At 38.8% G+C, this 25,732-nt stretch overlaps 2 protein-coding genes across 2 annotated transcripts; both read left to right on the top strand.

The window, feature by feature from the left end:
* The first annotated feature begins 2,223 nt into the window (after nt 1–2,223).
* LOC105928681 (thiosulfate:glutathione sulfurtransferase) lies at nt 2,224–5,166 on the top strand. The gene is made up of 3 exons (XM_021318318.2): nt 2,224–4,555; nt 4,679–4,841; nt 4,932–5,166. The coding sequence occupies exons 1-3, from the start codon at nt 4,345–4,347 to the stop codon at nt 4,981–4,983; spliced, it is 426 nt and encodes a 141-aa protein (XP_021173993.2). The 5' UTR covers nt 2,224–4,344; the 3' UTR covers nt 4,984–5,166.
* Nucleotides 5,167–13,406: 8,240 nt separating this feature from the next.
* On the top strand, nt 13,407–23,656 carry pola2 (polymerase (DNA directed), alpha 2). Its single transcript, XM_012866124.3, has 18 exons — nt 13,407–13,841; nt 14,599–14,723; nt 15,856–15,944; nt 16,063–16,120; nt 16,210–16,319; nt 16,538–16,737; nt 17,762–17,850; nt 19,106–19,258; nt 19,708–19,770; nt 19,849–19,903; nt 20,012–20,136; nt 20,242–20,280; nt 20,387–20,460; nt 22,306–22,414; nt 22,628–22,734; nt 22,825–22,881; nt 22,960–23,086; nt 23,172–23,656. Exons 1-18 carry the CDS (start codon nt 13,757–13,759, stop codon nt 23,322–23,324), a joined length of 1,818 nt encoding a protein of 605 aa, XP_012721578.2. The 5' UTR covers nt 13,407–13,756; the 3' UTR covers nt 23,325–23,656.
* The last annotated feature ends 2,076 nt before the right edge of the window (nt 23,657–25,732 follow it).

Here is a 25,732-nt window from a genome sequence, read left to right as displayed (position 1 = left end):
CCAGGCTAAACATGATAATCTCTAAACTAACATCTATGTTAGAAACTGAAAGTTGGACAAATAAACAATTTAAATATCTCAAAGAATGACGCCTGTAACCACAAACTTTACAACGTCAGAGCTTTAGGTGTTCGACGTTGCCTGCCTGTCTACTAAATTCGTATTTATTTTAAGTCTCTTCTCTTGTGATACTGACAGTATCTGTGCATTTATTTGATTTATTCTCAACTGGATTAAAACTGAATTGATTTATTAACATGGACAGTCATATCTACAGGTTTATGGATGCAAACACTATGTTAATGTAATTTCAGAAAATCTCTTTTGAAAAGTCAAGTCTTTGCTTTGTATAGATGTAAATTTAGCACTTTTAAATTATGCTGTTTATAATCTGCCAATGAGTCTCACATTTAAAATTTTAAATCAATCTATTAATCTCAGGTGACCTTCCCAGGGACCAGTATAATTTATTCCTCAGTGCTACAGTTTCTTATCAAGTCAGAAAGGATGTAGGTTGTAGGAAGGTTGAGGAAAACATGGCATGTTAACGACATCCGTAAATCAAATATTAAACTAAAATATACTAACATGTATCAGTGATTATCAATACGAGTAATAAACCAGCTATCAAACCAATACAAAGACTCCACTTCTACAGATAAGGACTGTTAACATGTAGGATTCATTACTCAGCAGGTTAAAGGGATCATGTGCTTTTAAATCTTTCCTTTTCACTTTGAAATCATTCAGTTGTGGTCTATATAAAGTGGAACTGCAATGTTTTGGTCTTTGGTCCGTTAATTTATCCTCATGTTCCCCCTTTTTACCTCTTTTCTGAGGTGCGTCTGAGAGCAACTCGTTTTGGTACTGTCTCTTTAAATCATGTGCTGAAATATTTTGCATGTTATTTATATTATATATAAATAACATATATATATATATATATATATATATATATATATATATATATATATATATATATATATATATATATATACTATATATATCTATATATATATATATATTTTTTTTTTTTTTTTTTTTTTTTTTTTTTTTTTTGTATATTATTTATATATTTATTAGGGCTGGGCAACGATTAAAATATTTAATCGCGATTAATCACATAATTTGCCTGATTAATCGCGATTAATCGCATTGTATTTACAAACTCCAAGAATGAATTCAAAAGTAGTGTAAAGAGCACTTTTATTTTAATGTTCTGCTGCCATATGAACAAAAGTGTTGTAACATTTGTAGCACTTATCAGTAACACATATTTAGTGTAAAGCTCAACTTAAACATGTAAAACAAAAAATAGCAATAATAATAAATTAAAGCTTATTGCCACTGACAGGGAATTCTCTTTATGGGGAAAAAATCTACCAAAAACAGGCAATTTCTGAGGTAACAGCAGGAAGCAGCATTACCATTTTATGTTCAATACCAAAGTTTAACTTGGCAGTGGTTACAACTAACTTGTTTCTGTCATATTCGTTGCTGGAAGAACTTTAAACTGAAATGCTTGCTAACTCGATACGCTTGCGTTTATTTGACGTTGACATGCGTTTTTTTGTTGTTGCTTTCTCGCGTGCATATAGTGAATGGCAGGGAAAAACAGGCAAAAACACATGGATGCTTTGAAACGAGAAGCGACTTCACCGACGGCGTCGATGCAGACCCCCCCCGCTCCGCTCCACTCCGCACAAAACTTGTTCCGTTCGCCAACTCACCGTCTCGCCTAAGCAAATTCCTGCGGGAAACACCGCCTTCCCCATGTCGGCTTTGTTTTTTTCCGGCCAGCATCTTTCTTCCTCTGAATCCGAGGTTTGGCTGACAGCGAGGTTATTGGCGCATTATCGCCACCTACTGTTCTGATTCAAACCCCTACACCGCAGCAACAGACCTTCACAAAATAAAAGCATGTGAGCAACATGCGTTAACGCGCGTTAAAGAAAATATCGCCGTTAATAGTCTAATGAGTTAACGCGAAATTAACGCGTTAACTTGCCTGGCCCTAATATTTATAAATGTTTATATATATATATATATATGTAAATAACATGCAAAATATTTCAGGCATTACTTTCTCAGTACTTGATAGTTTTAGTACATAACATAAAAGTATATGGCATTTGACATTTTAAAAGTTTTAAGCCCCCCCCTGAACATGAGAAAATCCTCGTTGTTCGATGCTGTAGCGCACATATTCCCTAGTTACTGAAGAAAAATAGGGAGTACCAATATGGCGGCTGGTGGCTTCACAGCGATGTGTATTATATACGGCCAATGCGCAATCCAGTGAATAAATAGAGATCAGTGGTTCTACTCCACCCCCTTTGGCCATTTTTGTAGTAAGCTGGTGGACGGTGTAATTATTTGTGTGGGTTAATACACCCGACAATTGAACATTTTCACTTATCCTCTTGCAGCTTTGGCATCCTTGAGCTTGGACTACAAGCAATTAAAATGCCGGATTTGCAAATCGGTTAGCCGGAAGCAGTTCTGCAGCAAACACTATGGCGTAATTGTTCGGATGCGGCATTTAAAGGAGTCCGGCCTAAAAAACTCAAATTTCCCCAGGTTTTGGTTTCAGACATGTTGACGGGAGGAGACACGGTGACATTCGGCCCAATCAGGACACATTTTAGGAACAATCTATTGGAAAAACTCAAATTAATCTTTAATTAACTGGAGACGTTTTTCACTCCACCATGACCCTTCCTCTGCTCATGGTCACGGTTCTGGCTTAGAGCTGACATGACATGGAGTCCCATAAAGAAGGTCCCTGGTTTGAATCCAGAACTGTGGTATTTCCGCATGGAGTTACGAGGTTCCTCCCTATGTAATTTCTTTCTGGGTACTAACAGGTAAACTGTGTTGTGCCCTTGGGTAGGAGCGTTTGTGTGCATAGTTTGCTGTTCTGTGTCGCCCTGTGACCCACTGGCAACCTGTCCAAGATGGAAGGTGCAGCCTGCCTGTCGCCCCAACAGAAATTGATGATGAAGGGATTTTTGGCAGTTAGATTTTGTTATCATATAGTCATTAAAATAGGAGAGGAATGTTTATGATCTTCATTGAATAATTCATTGTTCATTGTTTTTACTTTTATCGTACAAATTACCTGATAACTAGGATTGGGCTAAGCGAAAACTGTTTGAAAATACTATAGTATTGCACAATTACATAAGCAAAGACACAGTGTTACTCTCCTGATTAAGACAGATTAGGGAGGAATTTAATCTTAAATGCCTTCTTAAACGGAAATGACATCAACAAATATTTTGTCAGCTACTTTTAGATTTCTAATCTATAATTCTTAATGCAACGGCACCATTTAAAACAATGTCCCAAATCGAAGGGAATTACAATTTGCTGAATTACTGATGGGTCGATGAGGATAGCTGAGAATATCATGATCCAGACTAGTAGTGTGGGACACTTTACTCCCTCCTGGACAAGTTTTCTAGTTTTTCCTTATAGTCTATAAAACAAATAAATAGTTTAAATGTCAGTTGAGTCTTTTAATGTCATAATAAAGGTGTGTAATAAATGATTTTACATACCAACGTCAGGTTTTACCATGCTTGGTTTGCTTTCAGTGACCTCCGTCTACAGATAGGTCTAAAGTGTGATGTAACTCGTGAATTACTTGAGATTGTTTATTCCTTTGAACGTTGACAGAGAGCCTAATGGCTTATAACCCAGTTGTATTCTGAACGTCCGCTCAACAGGGATGCTCTTACATAATTATTATCTAACTATTACCTGAGTCTTCAAGGCCAGGCACCGCCCACTGCCTGAACCTGAGCCAATTATTTGGCGTCGAGCACCATAAAAACCGAGGTGTGGAAGAACAGCAGTGAGCAGAGATCACTCCTTCATCTCCACAGCTTCACCCACACGCCAGCATGGATAATCCAGGTTAGTGTTTTTCACTAATGATACGAGTATTGTTATTATTGAAATTAAACAGAAGTTGTGCAGCATTGGTTGAAAATATATATTTTTTTATTTTTAGAATTGGTTTTTACAAATTAATTAGCGGGCAAATTGTATCTAAATTTGTTTTGTTACAAATATACAGTAAACGTTAGATTTGGGGAGCCCTAAGTGTGGCCCGGGGGCCATTTGCAGCATTTTTAAGGGATTTTGAGCGGCCCACTATTCAGAATTTGCACAAATTCAACCCATCAACATTTGTTATGACAAATTAAACTCTTCTTAAAATGGAAAATGTTAGATACAACGTAAAGCATGTGGTTTTTCTTGCTACTTGCACTGGTTTCACAGTGACTACAAACACGAGTATTCTGGGACTTTCAACCATTCATTAAATCTGGCTAAATGCACCAAGTGTTTTTGAACAATGACCCATTTAAAAATCTGCTGTTGTTTTTTTTAAATATGTTTGCTTTTCTTCATGTCATTGAAACTGTAGTCACCTACGAGGAACTGAAGGCTCTTCTGGCCAAGAGCAAAGATCTGATTCTCATTGACGTCCGTGAGAAGGATGAGGTGGACAAAGGGTGTATCCCCAGATCCGTTCACATTGCCCGTAAGAGTTAACCTATTATAATTTTATTAAATATCTGTGTTTTGTATTCGGCTGTGAACCTAATGCCAGTGGTCTGTCTGAGTGATCTGCTGTTGCCGCTGTCTCCTCTTTCTTTCGGATCAGTTGGCACCGTCGAGGAGGCTTTCAAAATGGGCCCAGAAGACTTCCAGGCCAGATATGGGATACCCAAACCTGCGCTGGATGCACCTGAGCTGGTGTTTTACTGCCGATCAGGAAGGCGATCAGCACAGGCCCTAAGCAAAGTCAGAGAACTCGGATATGTGACGTAAATACGTTTTCCTTTGCACTTTTGTGATTCCTCACCACATCCCTAAAGAGGAAGGTGAACCCTCAATGTTTCTGCTCTCTTTTCCAGAGCTCGTAACTACGCCGGCTCCTACCTTGACTGGTCGAGCAGGGAGGGATAAAGATTCATGTTGAAGAGGAACCTCTCACTCTGCACTATATTTATATAATTATGTCACCTGTAAAAATGTTCACAGAAGAAATGTCTATATATACTTTGAGTTTCTTGGTTCTCATAGAACACGGCCTCTGAATTGTATTTGTGTGAATAAATAGCATGCAAATAAAAAAAAAACTTGTTTATTTTTACAATTGTCTCTGGATTATTTTGGACATCTCAGATCTTGGATTAACGAAAGCCTTTAAACTATCAAATATAATGTAGCCTTATCAGGCTGAACGTGTTTACCTCGTCCAGTTCACCAACAAACAAAAACAAATGACTCCTTGTTCTGAACAATATGATGTATTCATCCAAATATTATATTTGTACTAAAGTTTCAAGTTCAATGCATATACTAACAAGCCACCTAACCCTTTATTCCTTCATAAACATCAAACATTTACCTTCATGCAAGCATTTAAAAGGTTTTGAGATTTAATACAGTTATTAGTCCAGTTATAAACTATGCTAAGGGATGCTTGACAACAAATGTAATAGATTACACATTATGAATAATCAGTGATTTTTAAGCCCCAGTTCACAAAGTAGAGCTCCAGGTCCTGTGGTGGCTGTCAAAACACCAAAATGGACCGTCTGACAAAGAAACCAATAATCTAATAATCTGTACCAAAACTTGTTGAACGTAAACTGATCAAATATAACATTGTTAAGACTAAGTGGTCCTCCTTAAGCTGTGAAAGCAGGCCTGATCCATCAAGAGATGGACTCCACTACACCAAGATGTTAGCAGATATTTGAAGTTCTGCAGGTCCTGAATTGGGATCATCATGCATTGGACTTGTTTGTATGTAACATCCAGATGATTTTTACTGGATTAAGGACCAAACCTGTTTGTGTGCGCCTCACATTATTCCTGGTTTGGGGAAGGGCACGTCATCCTGCTAAAATTGGCCTGCATTGAGGATTAGGTTAAGTAAAATCCACATGGATGGCAGGGCTTGGTCTGCCAGCATAACATTTCTTTATCAACCTGAGCCACAGTACCTCATATGTTGGACCACACAGGCTGACCAGTTCTTTTAATGGATACTGCTCACTGCAGACCAGGAACAACCCACCAAATCTGTAGTTTTAAAGATGTTCTCATCCAGTCACCAAGCCATGACGACTGAGTCAAATCCTCAGACCGGACCATTTTTCCTGCTCCTACATCAACTTTGAGGTCAAAATGTTTATTTGCTGCCTGATAGCAGGTCTCACGTATTATCAGGTGCCATGATGAATGTATCATCAGAGTTATTCACTAGACCTGTCAGTGGTTACAATGTGTTTTCCGACTGGTGAAGAGAAAATCTAGTCACAAACTGAATAAAAACAACGTTATTTGAGGCTTTTGTTGGTGTAGCTCAGCTGTTTTTGTTAAATTGTGATGCAGAAACCCAAAAGTTTGCAAATAAACTTTCTGATGAGATCATAATCCTTCTCACGTGACTTAATAACAGATTCAAAATATCATATTTATATTTATTTAAATCTTTTTGTGTTATGTTTTGTTTTTTAACTGCTTCTTAATAGAAGTTTAAAAACTACATTTTCTCTCTAATTTATTTGAGAATATTGATATAAATTTAATAAGTCTAATGGTTTATGGAAAGTTCCATCTTAGTATTAGCTTGCCTAACATCTCCTGGTTCTGTGGATGATCGAGATTAAAGCTGAGAAAACAGAGCCGGGCCATTATTCAAGTCAAAGGTTAATAACATGCGCTGCTATCATATAACGGCGTATATAATCACACTCATATCTGTTCGCTCAGGAGGGTGAATGAATCAAATGTGATGTTGGGTCAAAATGTTTAGCGAGATAAAAATTTCTACAGAAAAATACAGTTTGAGCTTTTGTGTAAAACTGGTGTTTAAAATGCATCGAAAAGGCATTATATTATTTAGAGTTACGTTTGTTTCTAGGAAAGGTTTACATGAGAAATAAATGCTGACTTTACCCTTCAAAAGATAAATACTATATTAGGTGAAATGGGAATACCAGGTTCCAGTTTCATTGTCCAGTCTTTGCTACCAGACTTCATACATTATTTCCTCTACTTTTGCATTTTAAACAGTTTTAAATATAAAACACACACACTATAAAGCACATTTAAGCCCAGGAGTGTCTCCCCCTTGCCTGCGTCAGACCATGCTTTGAGTCCGACTCTGATCTGAATCCCTTTCAGGGCTTTTCAGGTTAATATCGCACTTTTGCATCAAAGCAATTTATAAAAATGTATACCTTTTTTTTTTCTTTTTTTGGGGGGGGGGGTGTGAAAAATTACACAAATGCCAACTCATTGCTTATTTTTTCTTACGTAATTGACGATACGTTCGGCCTGCTACGTGAAATGTTATCTTTTTTGCAGATAATATTCGCAAGACATGCCCAGCAATGCCATATTAGGGTAATTTTATGCATTCAGTGTGCAGGCGTCACAGCACAGCTTCAGGTTCAGACGTCACCAGCTGGGCAGACGGCACCAGATTTTAGATTTGATTGTAGCGTAATCTCAAGAGATAACAACGTGGTACAACTGGTAGGTTCACCTTTGTTCATTAACGGGGTTTGTTTTTCTTTCTGTGTTTTGCAACACTTTAATCTGCACTTATAAAACCTAATCACCCGCATTGGTTGTAGATCAAAGTTGTGGGAGATAGACTTGCATAATTTTGCTTATTTATGAGCAACGTCGTAAAGGTAAAAGCGCCGGCCAAATGAAACCTCAAGAGGTGAAGAAAATAAACTTTAACAACTACTGAAAATATCAGTAACTGCTTTTAATGATAAGATAAAACTGGCCAGCTAAATTAAAATCCTCCGGCAGTAGGATGTATCCTGTATATGTGTTATTTGTCCTGTACGATCAGTAAGCCTGTTAAATGTGGATGTTAAATGGAGATTTGTCTTTAACAGCAAACCCTACTATAAAAATGCACTCATTGGCCACTTTTAATTCAGTAGTATTACTACCTTGCTTGTGTGAGGCTGTGCCCAATTTTCTATAGATTCGACAAGCTGTCTGAAACCTTTCCCACGTTTACCTGATAGCATCACACAGTCTCATTTCACGTTTCTCAGCTGCAGAGCCACAATTTGAGTCATACTTTCCAACCCAACCCAAAAGCCCACCGTTGGGTTGAGATCTGGAGACTGAAGAGGCCAATGGATGTTGGGTGTTCAAGGAACCAGTCTGAGATCAATTCAGTGAGAAAGGGATCAAAGTGGAGCAACAATGCTCATGTAGGGCGTTTAAACAATTCCTAACTGGTTCTGTAAGGTCCAAAGTGAGCCAAGAAAACGGCCCACATCACCACGCTACCACCAGCAGCCTGAACAATTGACACGAGACAGCCTGGATCCACACCAGCGCTGGACCCTACCGTCTGGATGTCACTGAAGAACAACACTAATTGGCAGTGGTTTTTTCCGAGATCTCATGTCCAATTGTGTGACCCTGTGTGGATTTTAATCTCAGTTTCTTGTTCTTAGCTGACTTAGTATTCCCATTCTGCTCATATACCTTCTTTATCTCCATTTTGTGTCTACACACCTGCCTCTCATTGAACATTCCCTTTTTTCTTTGACCCTTCTCTGTAAACCGTATAGATGGTTTTGGGTGAAAATCCTTGAAAATCAGCCGCTTGTGAAAAAAAACAAAATTACCCAACCCATCTGGCACCAACAACTAGGACATTTTAAGTAGTGTTGCGCCGATGCCATTTTTTGGCCCCGATACCGATACTCGATACCTGGCTATGCAGTATCGGCCGATACCAATACCATACCGATACCATTACTTTGAAATTTATGTGTGTGTATATATGAAGAACAGCATACTACTACTTGTAAAATAATTGCTATCATGGCTTTGTCAAGCTGCTACCTTATTAAAGCAGGAAAAAAGACTAATACAAAGTGAATCCAGTAGAACTAGTGAGTGTCGGGAGAGAGAAGGCTGCGTTCAAGTGACATACAAACATCAAAATGGTATCTGTGACCTATTTGTTGGTACTCGCCGATACCGATACCACCATTTTAGTGTTGTATCGGCGCCCCGGCCGATACTGGTATCGGTATCGGTGCAACACTAATTTTGAAGGTCGATTAAATCCCTTTTCTACCCCGTTCTTGATCTTCAGCGACTTGCCTTCATCACATGCAGCAGATGCCTAAATGAGTTGCTACCTTGTGATTGGCTGTTTCCTGTTCAGCAGTGAACAGGCTGCCGGTGACAATGTGTTTATGATTGGTAACAACTTCTTCACTTGAAGGCAAAGATCAGTGAGGAAAGAAATTTCCAACAAGTTGCCGCATTTTCTCTGACATCAACGTGACGTCCTTGAATTGCCTCAGTCGAAATAGCACGGCCGTGCAACTTCTCCCCTTTCAAACATGATTGAACAGCTCTGCTCGTAGCAGCTGCTGTCAGGAGTGGTGCTTCACCCCTCACTCCTGTGGGTGGGCCTTATGATTAAACCACAGCTGCTAGTCCCCATGCAGATGTAAATGAATAACCCCCAAAGGGAATTTATTGTATCTGGCCTTAGAGATAACACGTGAACACGCCATACTGATAGTTTTGAACTTGCAGTTTTATGGTCAAGAGCTTATATTTTCTTCATCTGCGGTACGACTATGAAGAGTTGCTGGTGCCTTTCCATCTGGATTATGTCATGAACCGATTGCAGACTGCAGATAGGAGCTCCACCGTGATGTAACACCATGCAGTTTATTGATGGATCAGCACATGTGTGAAGAATTTTTGTACCACTTTACAATAAGGCTCTCCTTATATATGGCTAATAAATATATAGTTTAAAGACATGTTATTAATAAATATGTAAACACCATAGAACTCAAGCAAACGTTTTTATTATGCATTAATTAAGGATAAGCAAGAGACAAAAATGACAATTTTCCTGCCAAAATAGTAAACCTAATCTGTTCAACTATAAAATTCATCTAGAGTTGCTTATATTAAACATTTCAGACTAAGTTACTGCCTTGTAAACACAAACCGGTCTGTTTTACCTCTTTCTCCCCCTCAATCGATGCATAATAAATACTTATGAATGAGTTATAAAGTGTTTACAGATTAATTAAAACCATCTATAAACTATTTATCAGCCATCTTTAAGAGGAGCCTCATTGTAAAGTGGTACCAAATTTTTAGACTCAGGACTTACCGTTGATCCTCTTCTCTAACGGCTTGATTTATTTATAGTAATTGAACGTTGGATGTTAATCAGTCAAAAATAGTAAAAACTAATTTCGATATTCAGAATCCAAACGCTCTGGACATCTGGGTGTCTGATTGTCATGCAGGGCCAGCTATATTTTCAGCACCAGGTACAGAAGCATGAAAAGCTTTATCATAAATTCATAATGTTCAGAATGAAATATTAGAAAATATTAATTTCATTTGATTACATTCATTCAGTCAGGAAAACAAAATTTGAAGTGTGAGAGAGCCGCCCAGCCAAACTCGTTATATAGATTAGTGATGAGGTTCAAGTAGTTGAAGTTGGAAGCTCTCCTCACCATCACCCTAATCTTAGGCTCCCTCCACAGATTCAAGTCGGGATTCTGGCTAAGCTTCTCCAAAACATTAATATTACTTCCAGTAGGAAGAAACATCTTGGTCAAACAGATTGATCACTTTAGAACTTGGTCTTTCAATTCCAGAAAACTTGTATTTGTCCCCAAGGAGGGATTTAAAGGCACATTGAAGCAGCACAAACACAGTCATTAAAACACGAAAGCTACCAACAACATTAAGAACAGACACCAAAAAATACTTTATGTTGAGCTGAACTTACAGTCCTTAAGCTTATTTTGTTATATTTTCAATAAGAAGAGAACTTCTTAAATATTAAATGGGTAGTAAGAAAGAACACAATCACAATTTTGTGGATTTTTTTATTTTATTTTTTTCAAATTTTGTTGCAGTGTATGTAGTTTTATTACAGAAAAAAACAGCCGATTCTTGAAATTCAATCAAACAAAGTTAAATTTCTACAAAGTTTTGGCCGGGTTTTTGAGTCATCCTAAATCCTCCCAATAATCAGTAGGATATTGATTGTATTTACGACCGCTGATTGCAAATGAGAACTGAACGGATACTTTAGTTGGAAACCTTACGTTATGAATTGCCTAATTATCAGACTTTCGCTTGAAAAGTGATATGGCTCAGTGTGAGTGAATAAGTTGCATTTATTTATTTTATGTGTAGCCCGGATGGTAGACAGAGGATTTTATTACTTTTTTATGCTAAATCTTTGTATTGAAACAGAATCACTACACAGCAGAAAACAATGAGGTCCAATGTGGAGGAATTTATACCAAAACTATAAATGTGTCCCGAAGACCCTATTATGTGACATCTCATCAAACTTCTTTCCTATTTCCATCCAGTGTTTTTACTGTTTCAGGTTTCAGCCTCCTGGGGAGATTTTGTGCACAACTGCCGTGTTGTGTCGACCCCTGAGAAAGAAAATTAAGATATTTGAGAGCAGCAGGGTTTGGCTTGTCTGCCTGCTCAATTTTAACAGATAAAGCTTCATTTGAAATTTCCTATTCAGTTTTGCGATAAAGTTTAGCTTTTTAACTATAAATATATTATTTCATCAGTGCTTTATTTGATTCAAGGCAGTAGAAAGAATTTAAGGACTAAAGACTGCTTTCACCGTATTGACCTTAGCAGCCTTTGTTAGAGCGCCATCTAGAGGAATTGCTTTGCAGCAGCAAACGGCTCAACAAACGGAAAGAACATTTCAACACATTAAACACAAAATTAAAAAAAAATATATATAGATATAAGGCAAGGGATAAACGAAAATACATGCTAAATATCTTACAGCTTTTCATGCTTAAGATGATCTTAATAACGGTTTTAAAAAATGTTTTGCTTTAAAGACAAATAATGTTTAAAAAACGTTTAACAAATGTGTCCGGTTTGATATTTTCTTCATTTAACTAGCTGTTTCATGAATTATCTTAATTTTATTTGGTTATGTAATCAAAGTAAACAATGATCACTGTTTTTTTTTTTAAGCAAAGTAACAGATTGTTACAGTTATAAATCACTTATTTAGGTCTTTGATTAAACTTTTGAATTAATTGAAAGTATAGGCAGGGGTCAGCAAACCTTTTAAAACTGAGAGCTACTTCATTGGTGTTGTGTCTTACGAAGGGCTATCAGTACTGACCTTTTAACTACAAGAGTCAGAGTTCACCTTAACTTTATGTAAAAGAAACACTTTTAATGCTTAGTTATAGATATTGTCATTTTAAAATCGATATAAATGCAACTGTGAATAAACAGGAAAAGTAATGGATTAAAATAAAGATTTAGATCCAGCTCACTGGTGGATTTTGCTTTTTTTAGAACACAGTTATTCACAGTTATTCACTCCTTTGTAGAGGTCTATCATATGAATTTCCAATAAAATACGCTGGTGTCAGGGATTATAAGGTGACGAAATATGGAAAATCTAATGGTTGATGACTGCATTTTGATGACACAAAATTGTTCTAGCAGAGATAAAAAATTTAAAATATTATTACATTTTTGTAAGGTGCGTAGCATAATGTGATAAAAAAAATCTTCTAAAGGCCAGTACTAATCCTCATTGGTTAGTGAATGTTTTTTCGTTTTAAAATGACACATGCCCATTTTTGCTATAGTGAACAGGTACAATACTGTTTCAGCAGGTGAACTTGAAACCAAAGAGCTCATCGCAGCAGAAATTTACATTTTCTAATTGGTTTTACCCCTCTGTTGCCTCATACTTTTTAACAACCTGGCTTTCTCCTTTGTTTATTGTAATTTACTGGACATGTTAGCCTACTGGACGGCAGGGTGGAATCAGGATGAATTGGATAGATCGGAATTGACCTTGGACCATAGTTATAGTTTCTTCTATAAATGTTGAATCTTTTTCTAATGGAGCTGTCCTTGAATGTAATACAAGTGGATTGAAAGACCAAAAACTGCTTAAAAATCAATGTTTGTTTTATTTAATGGACCTGCTTTATTTATTTATTTAACCTTTAATTCAAGATGTAGATTTCGGGCGATGGTGGCACAGAGGCTGGGAAGTTGTCCTGCAATTGGCAGGTTGCTGGTTCAATCCCTGTCTCTGTTGTTGTGTCCTTGAGCAAAACACTTTGCCTACTGGTGATGGTCAGTCTGCCCCAGGGCAGCTGTAGCTACTAACATAGCTCACCACTGCCAGGGTGTGAATGTGAATGACTAAAACTGTAGTGTGAAGCCATTTATGTAAGTTTTAGCTTGTTGCGTGATGTTTTTGTCTTGAGGTTTTAGTACGACACAACAATGAAAGTTGGAGGGGGGGGGTTGACATTTAAGACATTGTTCACGTCACAAACTTCATGTACTGTTCACATCCACGACTTTTATTTTGACGGCGCCACAACGTTTCGGCCAGCTTCCTGTGACGTAATTTCCGGCCGCCAACACCGACGAGGTATTTTCGCGGTAAAATGAAACCCGGTATGTTTATGTTGATCAAAACGGTTCTGTTTTGTGGCGTCTAACAAACCTCCGTCTGGCTGAGGTTACCGGGCGTCTTCCCATTAACCGGGTCGCTGGTTCTGTTATGCTCCGGTGCCGGAAGCTAGCTAGCTTTAGCCATTAACACATCGCTACGTTAGGAACGACAGGGTTTAAAAAAACAACATTTGATCAAACGCCCGAAACAATGGCGTCTGTAACAGCGGCCAGCTTAAAGCAGGAGCTGGAGACTTTCGAGGTGACCTGCGAGGACGATTCTGCTCTCGACAAGAGTGAGTGTTTCACCGTCTCCTGCCCTTTTTCTGCTTTGATTCACATGTTTCCTCTAAATTAATGCTAATTAGAGAAGGTCTAGAGCTACGTGGTGCTATGTGTATCTGTGGCTGCACGTCTAAAGTATAGGAATGGTTTTTATCCATCAGGGCGATGTAACGTAATAGTACTCAATGTCAAAAGATTTGTCTACACCTGAGCTACGGATCTCTGCAGCTCCTCCAGAGTTACCACAGGCCTCTTGGCAGCTTTCTTAACAAATGCCCTTCCTGCCATGGTTGTCTGTTGGTTTATGTCTTTGTTTCCTCTTGTGCCATCCTCTTTCAATTTTTTAAATGTTTTACACTTAAGAATAGATGTTTTATAACCTAATCCTCTCTTAAACGCCACAACTTTATGCACAATCTGTCTGCGTGTCCCCTGGAAAAGAGATTGCTTCACTCCATCTGGATCTATACTGAGACTGAATTACTAATCGATGGACTTCATTTGCAGATTGCAGTGATTTAGAAGGCAACAAGCAGCGCTGGATTTTTATTTATAAATTCACCCCAAGCTTCTCTGGTTTTTCTGAACATTTTAAAACTAATGTTTAGTTTTCCTTTCCACTTCACAGCAATGCTCTGCCACATGCTAGTCTGTTACATAAAACAACAAAATTACACTGAAGTTTGTGGTTCTAATTTTAAAAAAATAAAATAAAATTTGGAAAGTTAAAGGGGAAGTCTCACCGGCGTTGTTGTTTCTGTCCCACAGTGGTTGAACTGTGCATCTGCAACAGGACACAGACAGATGACATGGTGAACGAGTGGGTGGCCTACATTGCCACAAAAGGGGGCCTGAAACTCACCCTGGACAACCTGGAGCGCTTTGAGCATGAGGTAAATAAAAAATCTGTTTGTTAAATGGATAAAACTTACTGTATATGGTGCTTTCCTTGTAGGGCTGAACGATTTTGGAAAATAATCTAATTACGATTTTTTTTATCTTAATATTGCGATTTAATGCGATTATAAATTTCAGTTTAACTTATGTCTTTTTAAACATATACAAACAAATCAATCTGTTTCCTCGCTGTGCAGATCAGGTGCTAAAAGAGCCGCTGCGTCTCGACTCGGAGCAGAAATGATTGCGTTCTGCCTACGATATATTTCAACCAAAATTTGATTTTGACTTTTTTCTGCATTAACCACAAGCAACAAAAATGGCCTCTAGATAAAGATGTTTGTAAACAAGGACTATTTAAAACAAGAACTTTTAATGTGTTTATCAATCAGAATATTATTCAGAGAACAGCTTTTAATTGATTTGGACATCAATCGTTGTTGAACCTACAAGCAAGTCTATGTACTAAACTGATTGACCGGTACTTAACGCTGTGGTGAGATTCTTAAACGTTTCTGGTAAAACAGTGTGATTATATAAACTCTAAAACAAGTAATAAAGTTAGATTATCTCTCTGCAACAACTGTCTTTCCTTCCATGTGGAGGCAAACCCACTTTAAACATTTTACTCACACCTAAAGGACGTTTCTGTTTCACTAAATGTTACATAGCCAAAAATGGGAGATCTCCGCGATTTGGACATTTTGTTTTTTTATATTGCAATTACATTGCAAATGTGATTAATTGTGCAGCCCTATTTCCTAGTCATGCAGCCAGCTGAACTCTGCTTCATGCACATGGGGTTCATGCTCTGCCCAAGGGTCCATCCACATGTGGTGTGGTGGGGTGGGGTGGGGTGGGGGGGGGGTTACATTATGTATGTTTTACACCAGATCCAAACTGTTACTGAACTGATATGTTCATTCATATTATAAATAAAATGCAATGCAATCAATGTTTGGGCAGGGCTCTCTGGATTATTAAAATATATCGAGTCTCAGTTCAGTTTTGATCTATAATGAGACTTTTTGTGCCTTTATAATGTTTTAGGTTGGCTTCATGTGTGAATTGTGCTTGGTGTCATCACACATGGGGTTCCTTCAACGCCGAGTTTCTTTTTCTCTGCAGCATTTAAACAAGAGGAACAAATCCAAGTCGAGCTTCAAGAGAGACGACAGCTATAACCGACCCAGAGACATTCATACGCTGCAGGACATGTATCCTTCAGGGCACTCTCCCAAAATGGGGAGGGGGCAGAAACATTTAGATTTACAAAGCTTTTGTTAAGGGTGGCTTGGGCCGTTTTTAGACCTTGACAAACGTTTTTTTCCCCAGAATAAAAGCTGAAGAAGAGGAGGAGAATCTTTTAGACACTTATGTTACGCCTGCGAAGGTCAGCGGTCGCCGTTCTGTCCCGCTCATCTGATTTAAGATAAGCCTTTTTGATAAATGAGCTAAACTCTGTTGGTTTGTGTCACGCAGGGCTCTCAGAAACGAGCGCTCTCCACTCCAGAGCATCCTCAGTCCAAACGGACCCTGGCTCTGCTGACCAGCCCGGGCCTGCTGCTGTCACCGACCAACTTTTCCCCAAAGTATTAATCTGCAACTCACACCAAAAGACACTGTCACACTGCAAACAAGCTTCTTCTTTTTTTTTCTTTCTATGCTGTTTCCAAGACATGTAAAGTGCATCTTTACTCTCTTTTACTCCTTTTTCCCCATTATTGAAGCTGTATAGGTCAATGTCAGTATTTATAAAAAATAAATTTATAAAAAATAAATAAATAAACATCTGTCCTTTCTTCCAAAGTCCAACGCCTTCCCAGAAGTACAGCCAGCGAGGAAGCAGAGGGGAGGTGGTGGTGACGTTCGGGGCCGTCCAGGGCACCCGTTGGACGGGCAGGAAGGATCCGGGCGCTGGCGTCCAGGTGGATCTTCTGGAGGGGCCTGAAGACTCCCTCCGCAGCAGCTACAAGTACATGTTCCAACGGCTGCGAGACGTCCGAGACGGTACGCCGCCGTTCCACTCATTCGTTTGTATTTTTGGGCCGATTTCTGCAGATATTTACATCATTTCATTGATGATCTGGTGGTTAGAGCAGAGGCTCCTTAGCTCCATGGTCCACTACCCACTGCTCCAAATGGCAGCGGCTCCCAAACTTTTTCAACCTGTGACCCCCAAAATAACAGGGCCAGACACTGGTGACCCCTTTGTTATACTTTGGTATCAGTTTCACAAATAAGAAAACCCTGAATCGTTTTAGCACATCAGTGTCAAATTATTGATACTATCAGGACTTTGAAACGACTGTGTGTAATATTTCGATTTTATTCCCATAATGTTATGACTTTGTTCTGGTAATATTATAAACCATTAGACTGTTGTACACCTAATATCGTTACTTTATTTAGAAAAAAAGGATCAGGACCTTTTGTAGGTTAAAGAAAATAAGTTATTGGCCACAGCGGAGTAAATCTTCACCAAAAGAAACTCAGAAATATTCAGGTTAAAAAAATATTTTCTATAATTAAAGGCAAAATTTTGCTACATTAAAACAATTATATCTCTGACGTTGTGCACCCCGGGGGCCCCGACCCCCACTTTAGGAACCCCTGCCCTATTGGACGGGCTATATATAGACAAATTTCATTATGTACCCACCAAGTTGCAATGAGAAAAATTATTATTATTGTTGCTCAAAATGTATTTATTTACTCTGTGAGGCGTTCTCATTCCCTTCTCACAAGTCTGTTGAGGTGATAAACTACTCCTCTAAGCCCCGTTAAAATAATCAGAGCTGTTTTTAAGCACATTATTCTAAGAATGTAAGCCAGTTGTCGGTCGACTTGGTTTTTAGTGCTGTGCCCTTCGCTTTTTATCCCGTCTTTCATACCAGTGTCCCTCAAAAAGTCAAACTCTTCTGTGTTTCCGACTCTAAATCTGTCTGAATCCGTGCACAACCGTGTCATTCAGTCACACAGCCTTTAACATTTCTCCTTTTATGTCTTTGTTGTTTTTTGTCTTTTCCTCCAGTGTTGACGGAGAAGATTGAAGAGCTGGGGGAGAAACTGAGTTCTCACTTCAACATTGAGGAGTTCTCAGCCGTGTCTCTGCCTGCTCAGGTTCAGAGCCGCCCGTTTGAAAAGCACAGCCTTTCATTGTTCCTACACCAGATTTTACTTATAGATATAACATAAAACCACCAGAGATGCAAAAAAAAAAATCAAATTTAGTAAACAGATAAAAGCTGGTTGTCATTATATCTCCTACTGAGTTGAACTCCTCCACCAGTCTGAGCAGAGCCTTAAAAAGAGAGAAACACGCCTATTTTTAAAGACTACAATCAAAGTTGCCGCATTTAAACACTAAGAAAGATGGATGTTACACAGTGCTGTAGTTTAGTCTAAAGCAGGGTATCTAATCCTAATCTGAATCGTATCTTTTTATCACTAAGAAGGAGGCAGATTTCAGGTTAGTCTCAGCCTCCTGCATTAGCGCTGCCTTAATGTTGTAGTGGTTCAGTGAACATCAGATGACCGCAGAGCTCCTCATTTATCTACTGCCTACAGCAGCAAAATGCTTGTTTTCTGCCCATTGTTGGATTAATCAGTTTGGATACCTTAAAATCCTTCACCAGTTAACAGCGTTAACCTGCTGTGCAGAAAACCAGTCTGGGTTATATTTGATTAAGGATTTACTAATTAACTCTCAAGGTTGGTGAGTTTGACTGCACCCTGCAGCTTTTTAGACTAATAAGTTTGGCTAAAATAATAAAGAATTAACTAATGTTTTATATTAAAATATAATGAATGCAGGTTTCAGAAAATCTTACATTTTTCATGGTGTAATTGCGTTGAATTTCCACAGCCGAGTCGCACTAGAAGTACCATTCATATTTTTTTAGATCCGTTTTTTTCTTATTAGGTGTGAAAACTAAACTTTTTTTTCTTTTACATGATATTCCACAAATATCAACATCCCATCAGTATTAAATGTATCCGTCATCTGTTTGCAAAACCTTTTTCTTTACTGTAGATCCTCAAAATAGAACTAAAATGGTGCTTCTTTAAAAATCAGAATAAATGTCGTAATGGGGATATTTATCAAAAATGATAAGCTGCCTTATTCAGTCATAAACTTGTATTGTTAGGCAACGTTTCCCTTCTGAAGTAGCTGTTGAAGCATAAACATTATTCTGAATGTGATGAAGATGTTTAGTGCATGCTATTGGATCACTTGTGTCCACTTTTTTTTAAACTAGGTTGTCTGCAGAGGACTAGACTCCCCCTACTGGACACTTTTATGCGTCGCAGCCTAACCTGCTAATCAGACCTGACTCTCTGCTTCTCTGTCTCCGCTTGCCTCCCCCCTCTCCAGGACAGAATAACGGTGCTGGGTCAGGTTTGCTGTGACAGTAACGGCAAACTGAATGCTCAGTCGGTTCTCCTGGAGGCAGGACAGCAGCACGGCGGTCAGCAAGTCCCCGTTGACCTGTCCGAGCTTAAAGAATATTCTCTTTTTCCTGGCCAGGTGAGCTTGACAGCTGTACGTTTTCTGATTGTGGCGTTTGTTCTCATGTTTGAAGTTGAGCGGTGGTTCCTCCTTTGCCTCTGCGCTGAGGTCAGTGTGCAGCAGGTTATAAGGCCACCAAGAGAAACAGAGCATGCCAAGGACGAGGGCCGGAGGCACGGCCATCGTCTGACCGAGAACTCTGACAGTCATCCGGCGCTTTTTCTGCACAAACGTCTGCCTACACATAACATCCATCAGGGTCCATCTCTATGTTTGTCGTATCCTTCATTCATCCTCCCATCCATTTGTTCAGGCGTCCCTTTATTCTCTGATATTCTGAGCCATCTAAAGTAGCTGCATTATTGGGGCGTAAAATGTGTATAAACCCAGAGACGGATCAGCAGCGCCTACTTTAAAAACAAACGCACCTCTCTCCGTTTATCCTGAACACCTGTTTGTTCTCCCAGGTGGTGGTGATGGAAGGGATGAACACAACAGGAAGAAAACTTGTGGCGTCCAAGCTTTACGAGGTCAGATGGACATTTCTCTTTTTTTTTAATCACTGTGAGCTGTTTGTAACGCTTGTAGTAACTTTGTGTTTTTTTTAGGGAGTTCCTCTTCCTTTTTACACCCCCAGTGTAAAAATGGAAACCGATGACGCCGGTTAGTGTTTAGTTTTTTCTGCAGAAAGTTTTTAAATTCCAGTTTATTTGAAATTTTGACGTCAAACTATACATATATTATTTTCTCGCTGCTCCTTATCTCTCCCAGTGGCAGAGCCGCTGAACGTTCTTGTGGCCTGTGGGCCGTACACACCCTCTGACAGCCTGACCTATGACCCTCTGATAGACCTGATCAGTATCATAGTCAGGGATCGTCCTGACGTCTGCCTGCTGGTAAAACCACCAAAATCCTCATCTATCAGTGTGAAAAGAGAGCTTATAAATGGGTTTATTCATACAGTTCAGTGTTTGTTGATTTATTGTTCTCGCCTTCTCTAGTTGGGTCCTTTTGTTGATTCCAAACACGAACAAATCGAGGTACGTTTCCTTTTTGTTTTAGCCTCCATGTTGAAAGCCAGCAAGACGCAAGGTTTTTGGGTTTATCAGAGAAGTTTAGTTTCATGTCCGTCTGCTTCTCTCACAGAAAGCCCAGGTGACCCAGGAGTTTGAGACCATTTTCTACCAATGCATTAAAAGCGTTGTGGATGGAACCAGAAGGTACGACACACCGCCCGCCACTCACCTTTATATAAAATGGTTTAAGCTGGAGGAAGTGGTGGTTGTCCCACTACACAACAGATAATCTTTATAGCCTTTCTAAACTTACAGGTAATAAAAACCCAACTAAGTAAATGTGGAGAATCTTCTCCAAACACAACACTGCAAAAAGGGAACTAAAAGTTTCTTGAAATTAGTGTATTTTTCCTTGATTTGAGGAGCTAAATAAGACTATTTGCCAATGGAATGAGTATTTTTACCCCTAAAATAAGATAATTAGACATCTTGCACTTGAAATATGACGATGAAGATGAATTGTTTCTATTTTAAGTGCAAAAATCTTATTCCATTGCCAAATAGTCTTATTTACCTGCTCAAATCAAGGAAAAATACACTGATTTCAAGAAAATTTCACTTACTTTTAGTTCCCTTTTTGCAGTGAACATACCAGTAAATTTCACACCTGTTAGCACTCCTAGACAAAAACTGGTTCATCCCAAAGACAGAACTTCCAACTCTCCAGTGTTTACAGCTCAGTCCTCCAACTCATCCCAAAGAGATTACATCAGCATCTCTTCATGATTCAGGTGACCAAGTCCTCCACTCACACCAAGCAAAATGTTCTAACGACCCAGGACAGTGAAGGGTGGGTCAATGGTTTGCATCTGACTTAGAATGCATTTAGGAGGATGGGCCTCCATGTCCTTAAACTGCAGCGCACCAACTAAAGGTTGCTCAGTGCAAGCCATCAGAAATGACAAAGACTCCTGGATAGGTGTGGAAACGTTTTCAGAAAGAACTGATCAAAAACGTCTTTGCTGTCGCGATTACCCGCATAACTGAGAATTTGCACAAACTAAATAAATGTTTTCCTCTTAAATGAGCACAATGTTATAAAAAAAAAAAAAGACTAAAATTGTGCCTGGAAAATAATGGAATTTGGAAATACAAAAATGTATATACAATAGAAAAAGTTAGAAATCGGCTCAACGAGGCTAAAGACTGGAGAACATTTAAACACCTTAGGTGTCAGTGTCATCGTGGACTTAAACATTAACAACCACATAACGTCTGTAACTTACCCAGCCTAATGCAGTCTTTACCAGGCTGAAGGGTTTCAATCATATTAGGACAGATAACCTTGTGCATGGGTTTATTTTCAGAAGATGAGGTTATTGTTATGGTGTCTTGACTGATATCTATATAAAAGACAACTCCTTCATAACGCTGCTGAATGAGACAAACATCCTTAAATTACTGCACGTGCTCCCTGTTTGTCAAACGACCAGATTAAAAATCCTGCTGATGGTTTAAAACCTTGAATGGACTCGGACTTAAAGATGTTTCAAGGTTGCTGACCAGCTATGAAATATGTAGACTGAGCCGGAGCCTCTTATTGTACCGTACAGCGTCTAGTTGGATGGAGAGAAATCAGTACATGTTGTTGGCTTCTATTGCACTGCAAAAAGGGAACTAAAAGTAAGTAAAGTTGTCTTGAAATGAGTGTATTTGCCTTTGATGTGAGCGGCTGAATAAGATTATCTGCCAATGGAATAAGATTTTTGCACTTAAAATGGGAACAATTGATCTTCATCTTATTTCAAGTGCAGTGTATCTAATTAACTTGTTTTAAGGGTAAAAATACTTATTTCATTGTCAGATAATCGTATTAACCTGCTCAGATCAAGGACAAATGCATTCATTTCAAGAAGATTTTACTTTTAGTTCCCATTTTACAGTGTAGCTCATTTTTTCTTTTTTCCTGGAACAAAAAGCATGTTTTCCATGATGCAGTGCTGCACCCAAATCTAAAATCTTCATTATTATTTTTTTTCTTCTGCGAAGCGTTGGCTGTCAGCTGGTGTTTGTGCCGTCCCAGAGGGATATCCACCATGAGTTCATCTACCCGCAGCCTCCCTTCACCCTGCCGGCCCTCGACAATGACCAGGCCCAGGTCGCTCTCTCTCACACACACACACACACACACACACACACACACACACACACAGCAGATCAATCCTTCATGCCCGTTGTGTCATTTTATTCATAAATATTCTCAGATGAATGGTTTAGTTTTTTTTTTTTTCATTTAAGCATATCACAGGTGTCTGTTTATCTTTACCTGAGACTTTTTCTCTACCTGCGTTCCTTTAATCTGTCCCTGCAGAGGGTCACCCTGGCCCCTGACCCCTGCACCCTGCTGATCGACGGCGTGACGTACGGCGTGACGTCCACCGACATCCTGTTCCACATGGGAGCCGAGGAGATCAGCTGGTGAGGAACGCTCACGGGAAACACAGACCCCCCCCCCCCCTTTTCTTCTAGTTTCTCTCTTTTCGTAACTGAAACTGTGCGACGTTGCAGCGGCACGAGCTCGGACAGATTCTCCCGCATCCTGAACCACATGCTGACCCAGAGGAGGCAAGTGTCCCGCAAGTCTTCGTTTTTTTTACTTTTTCAAGAGAAAAATGCTAATATCTCCTTTTTTTTTTCCTCTAGCTACTACCCCCTGTACCCGCCTACGGAGGAGGTGAACATGGATTACGAGAAATTCCAGATTTTCGGCCACATGCCGCTCACTCCTGACGTCCTGGTTGTTCCCTCGGAGCTGCGGTACTTTGTGAAGGTACGATTGAGACGATTGTTTAAGAAATGCTTGACCCTGTTTTTATTTATTTTTTACCTTTTTAACACCTTCCTTGCGTCATCAGGATGTGTCTGGCTGCGTGTGCGTGAATCCCGGCCGGCTCACCAAAGGCCAGGTGGGAGGGACGTACTGCAGGCTGCTCATCCAACGCCGCGCTACACCTGAGGACGGCAGGAGAGCGAGTCCGTGTCTAACCGCTCAGGTTGTTAAAATATGAGGCAATAAAAGCTTAAAAAAGTGTGTATCAAGATGTAAAATGAGCTCAGTTAGCGACATGGTTTTTACTTTTCTCACCAGGAGTTTAAAAGTGTCTCTTTCCTGTTGAAATCCTAATAAATATTGGTCTATTTTTATAATCCAAAAACATCTGGTGGGCTTTTGATTTCAGAAACACGCCGGAAATAAATTATTGAATTCATTTGCACAGTTTTTGTTCTGTCATCTAGAAAATGTTTCACTCAAGACTTGTTTTGTCTCTACACTCATCTCCTGTCCTGTTTGCTGATTTACTGAAACTTTTCTTACAAGAGAAATAAACTTTGGATCATTTATAACCTTTTTTTTTTGCATTTTCTGTTGCTGGTTGAATTTCACATCTCCTAGTTAGATTCTGCTTTGACAAAAAGCAAAAAATTATAATGTTTTTCTACATGGTAGTGTTTCACAAGGATCTAAAGCTAAAGAGTAGCGTGAAAAATGGAGAAAAACAGAGAAAACGTAAAAGCCGCAGGTGCAGATCTATAAACTGGAACGTGTTTGAAAAAGTGTGTTTCGTTTGAGGAGTGAAAACACCTGGAAAGTTGAGTGGAAGGTAAAACTAGTAGCAGGAGGTTCCCAGGCTGCAGGGAAAACTGGAGACTAGAAAGAATTATGAAGCAGAGGCTGTTCAAGAGTTTCGAGCAGATTCACAAGTCGTCGACTGGCTCAAATTGGTGCTTCAAGAGCCGCTACACATGGACCAGATTTAGGATTACATTTTATAAACAAAATATGGAGAGGCACAGACTTCAAGGCCTCACAGTGAAGGTCTCTATTAAATCAACCTGAGCTGCACTGATACAGAGATTCCCGAACAAGTAATGATTGCATTTACGGTACGGTGCATGAAAATACTCTTCAGAAGGCCCACATTTCTCTGTTAAAATCCTTTTAAATTGATTTAATGTCATAAAATTGAGAGATTGAATTTTATTTGCTCTGAGTCATAATCATCAAATTCAGTATAAACCATAGAGGTGTAAATCACCAGCTTTATTATGATGCTGTCCTACATTGGTTTGTTTGGATGACGATACATTTGCCCGTTATTTGCTCGTTATTTATATAACAAAGTATATATAAAGCACTTGTTCGTTTTAGCTGTGTGCCTTTTGAATTTCGAAATAAAGGCGTGTCTTAAAAATGATTATATGAATCGATGCAGAGGTGGTAGAGTAACCAGAAAATTTACTCAAGTAGGAGTGGCGCTACTTCAACATACTTTTATTCATGTCAAAGTAAAAAAATACCCAACCAAGAAATTACTCGAGTAAAAAAAAGAAAAGTGGCAAGAAGAGTGCTCAAGTACTGAGTAAATATTCATAACTGAATTAATATTTTAAAATGACGTAATTGGTCAGGCAAAAAATATTAAACGATGAAGAATCACTTTTTGTAAACAATGTTTTTTAACGTAAACAGTTTATGTATATGCAGAACGTTAGGGCAGTGCAAAGTCCTTCCTACTGTTTACTGTGTGGTCACTTGACCTGTAAATGGCTCTATGCGCTGAGCAGATAAAAAATACCATTAAAACAACAGCGCTTGTGTAAAAACAGGAAGTTTCACCTTCAGATAAACTGAAAACGTGTCTCTATGGTGCATTTTCGGTTGAAACAGGTTTGTTCTTTATTCAGTGAAGTTACTCACGGTGGATGGAGTAGCCATTTTACACAAGTACGAGTTGCAATACTTCTTCATAATATTTACTCAAGTAAAAGTAAGAAGTACAGTGCAGTATAACCACACCTAGAAGTACATATTGTTCAAAAAGTTACTACCCACCTTCTGCATTGATGTAACTGGATCATTGATCATTTTATCGATATATTGATGCAGATGGATTTATTGTTACACCCCTAATAGCTGAAAGATATAATTAGTTTTTACTGAATTAATGAAAGAATTAAACTTTTTGATGCTATGATTCATTGAGATGCACCTTTTAAAAGCAGTGCGGTAACATAAAACGCACAAATGCAAACAGCATTATATCCCACTCCCCATTGCTAAGAGGTGGACCAGTTTCAGGTTAATTTGCATGTTATCTAAGACATAACAAGGCCCATTTGGGTTTTAATATAAAGCTTGGAACTCCACACTACTCCAAACATTGAGTAAGCTTTCTGCACTGCAAAAACAGATCTAAAAATAAGTAAAAATGTTCTTAAAGTTAGTGTATTTGTCCTTGATTTGAGCAGGTAAATAAGATTATCTGCCAATGGAATGAGTATTTTGACCCCTGAAATAAGATAATTAGATACCCTGCACTTAAAATAAGATGATGGAGATGAATTGTTTAAGCGCAACAATCTTATTCCATTCGCAAATCATCTTATTTACCTGCTCAAACCAAGGACAAGTACA

The sequence above is a fragment of the Fundulus heteroclitus genome, chromosome 23, assembly GCF_011125445.2.
Source record: "Fundulus heteroclitus isolate FHET01 chromosome 23, MU-UCD_Fhet_4.1, whole genome shotgun sequence".
NCBI classification, from domain to species: Eukaryota; Metazoa; Chordata; class Actinopteri; order Cyprinodontiformes; family Fundulidae; genus Fundulus; species Fundulus heteroclitus.
Note: the sequence above shows the minus strand (reverse complement) of the source record. Positions and strands in the feature narration are given on the sequence as shown.

Bases quoted from the DNA above. Each gene is read 5' to 3' on its own strand.
- LOC105928681 (XM_021318318.2), top strand. From the start codon at position 4,345: ATGCACCAAGTGTTTTTGAACAATGACCCATTTAAAAATCTGCTGTTG. The intron at 4,556-4,678 runs GTAAGAGTTAAC...CTTTCGGATCAG, and splicing joins CAGATCCGTTCACATTGCCC to TTGGCACCGTCGAGGAGGCT. The intron at 4,842-4,931 runs GTAAATACGTTT...TCTCTTTTCCAG, and splicing joins AGAGAACTCGGATATGTGAC to AGCTCGTAACTACGCCGGCT.
- pola2 (XM_012866124.3), top strand. From the start codon at position 13,757: ATGGCGTCTGTAACAGCGGCCAGCTTAAAGCAGGAGCTGGAGACTTTC. The intron at 19,771-19,848 runs GTCAGATGGACA...TGTTTTTTTTAG, and splicing joins TGGCGTCCAAGCTTTACGAG to GGAGTTCCTCTTCCTTTTTA. The intron at 22,735-22,824 runs GTGAGGAACGCT...GCGACGTTGCAG, and splicing joins GGAGCCGAGGAGATCAGCTG to CGGCACGAGCTCGGACAGAT.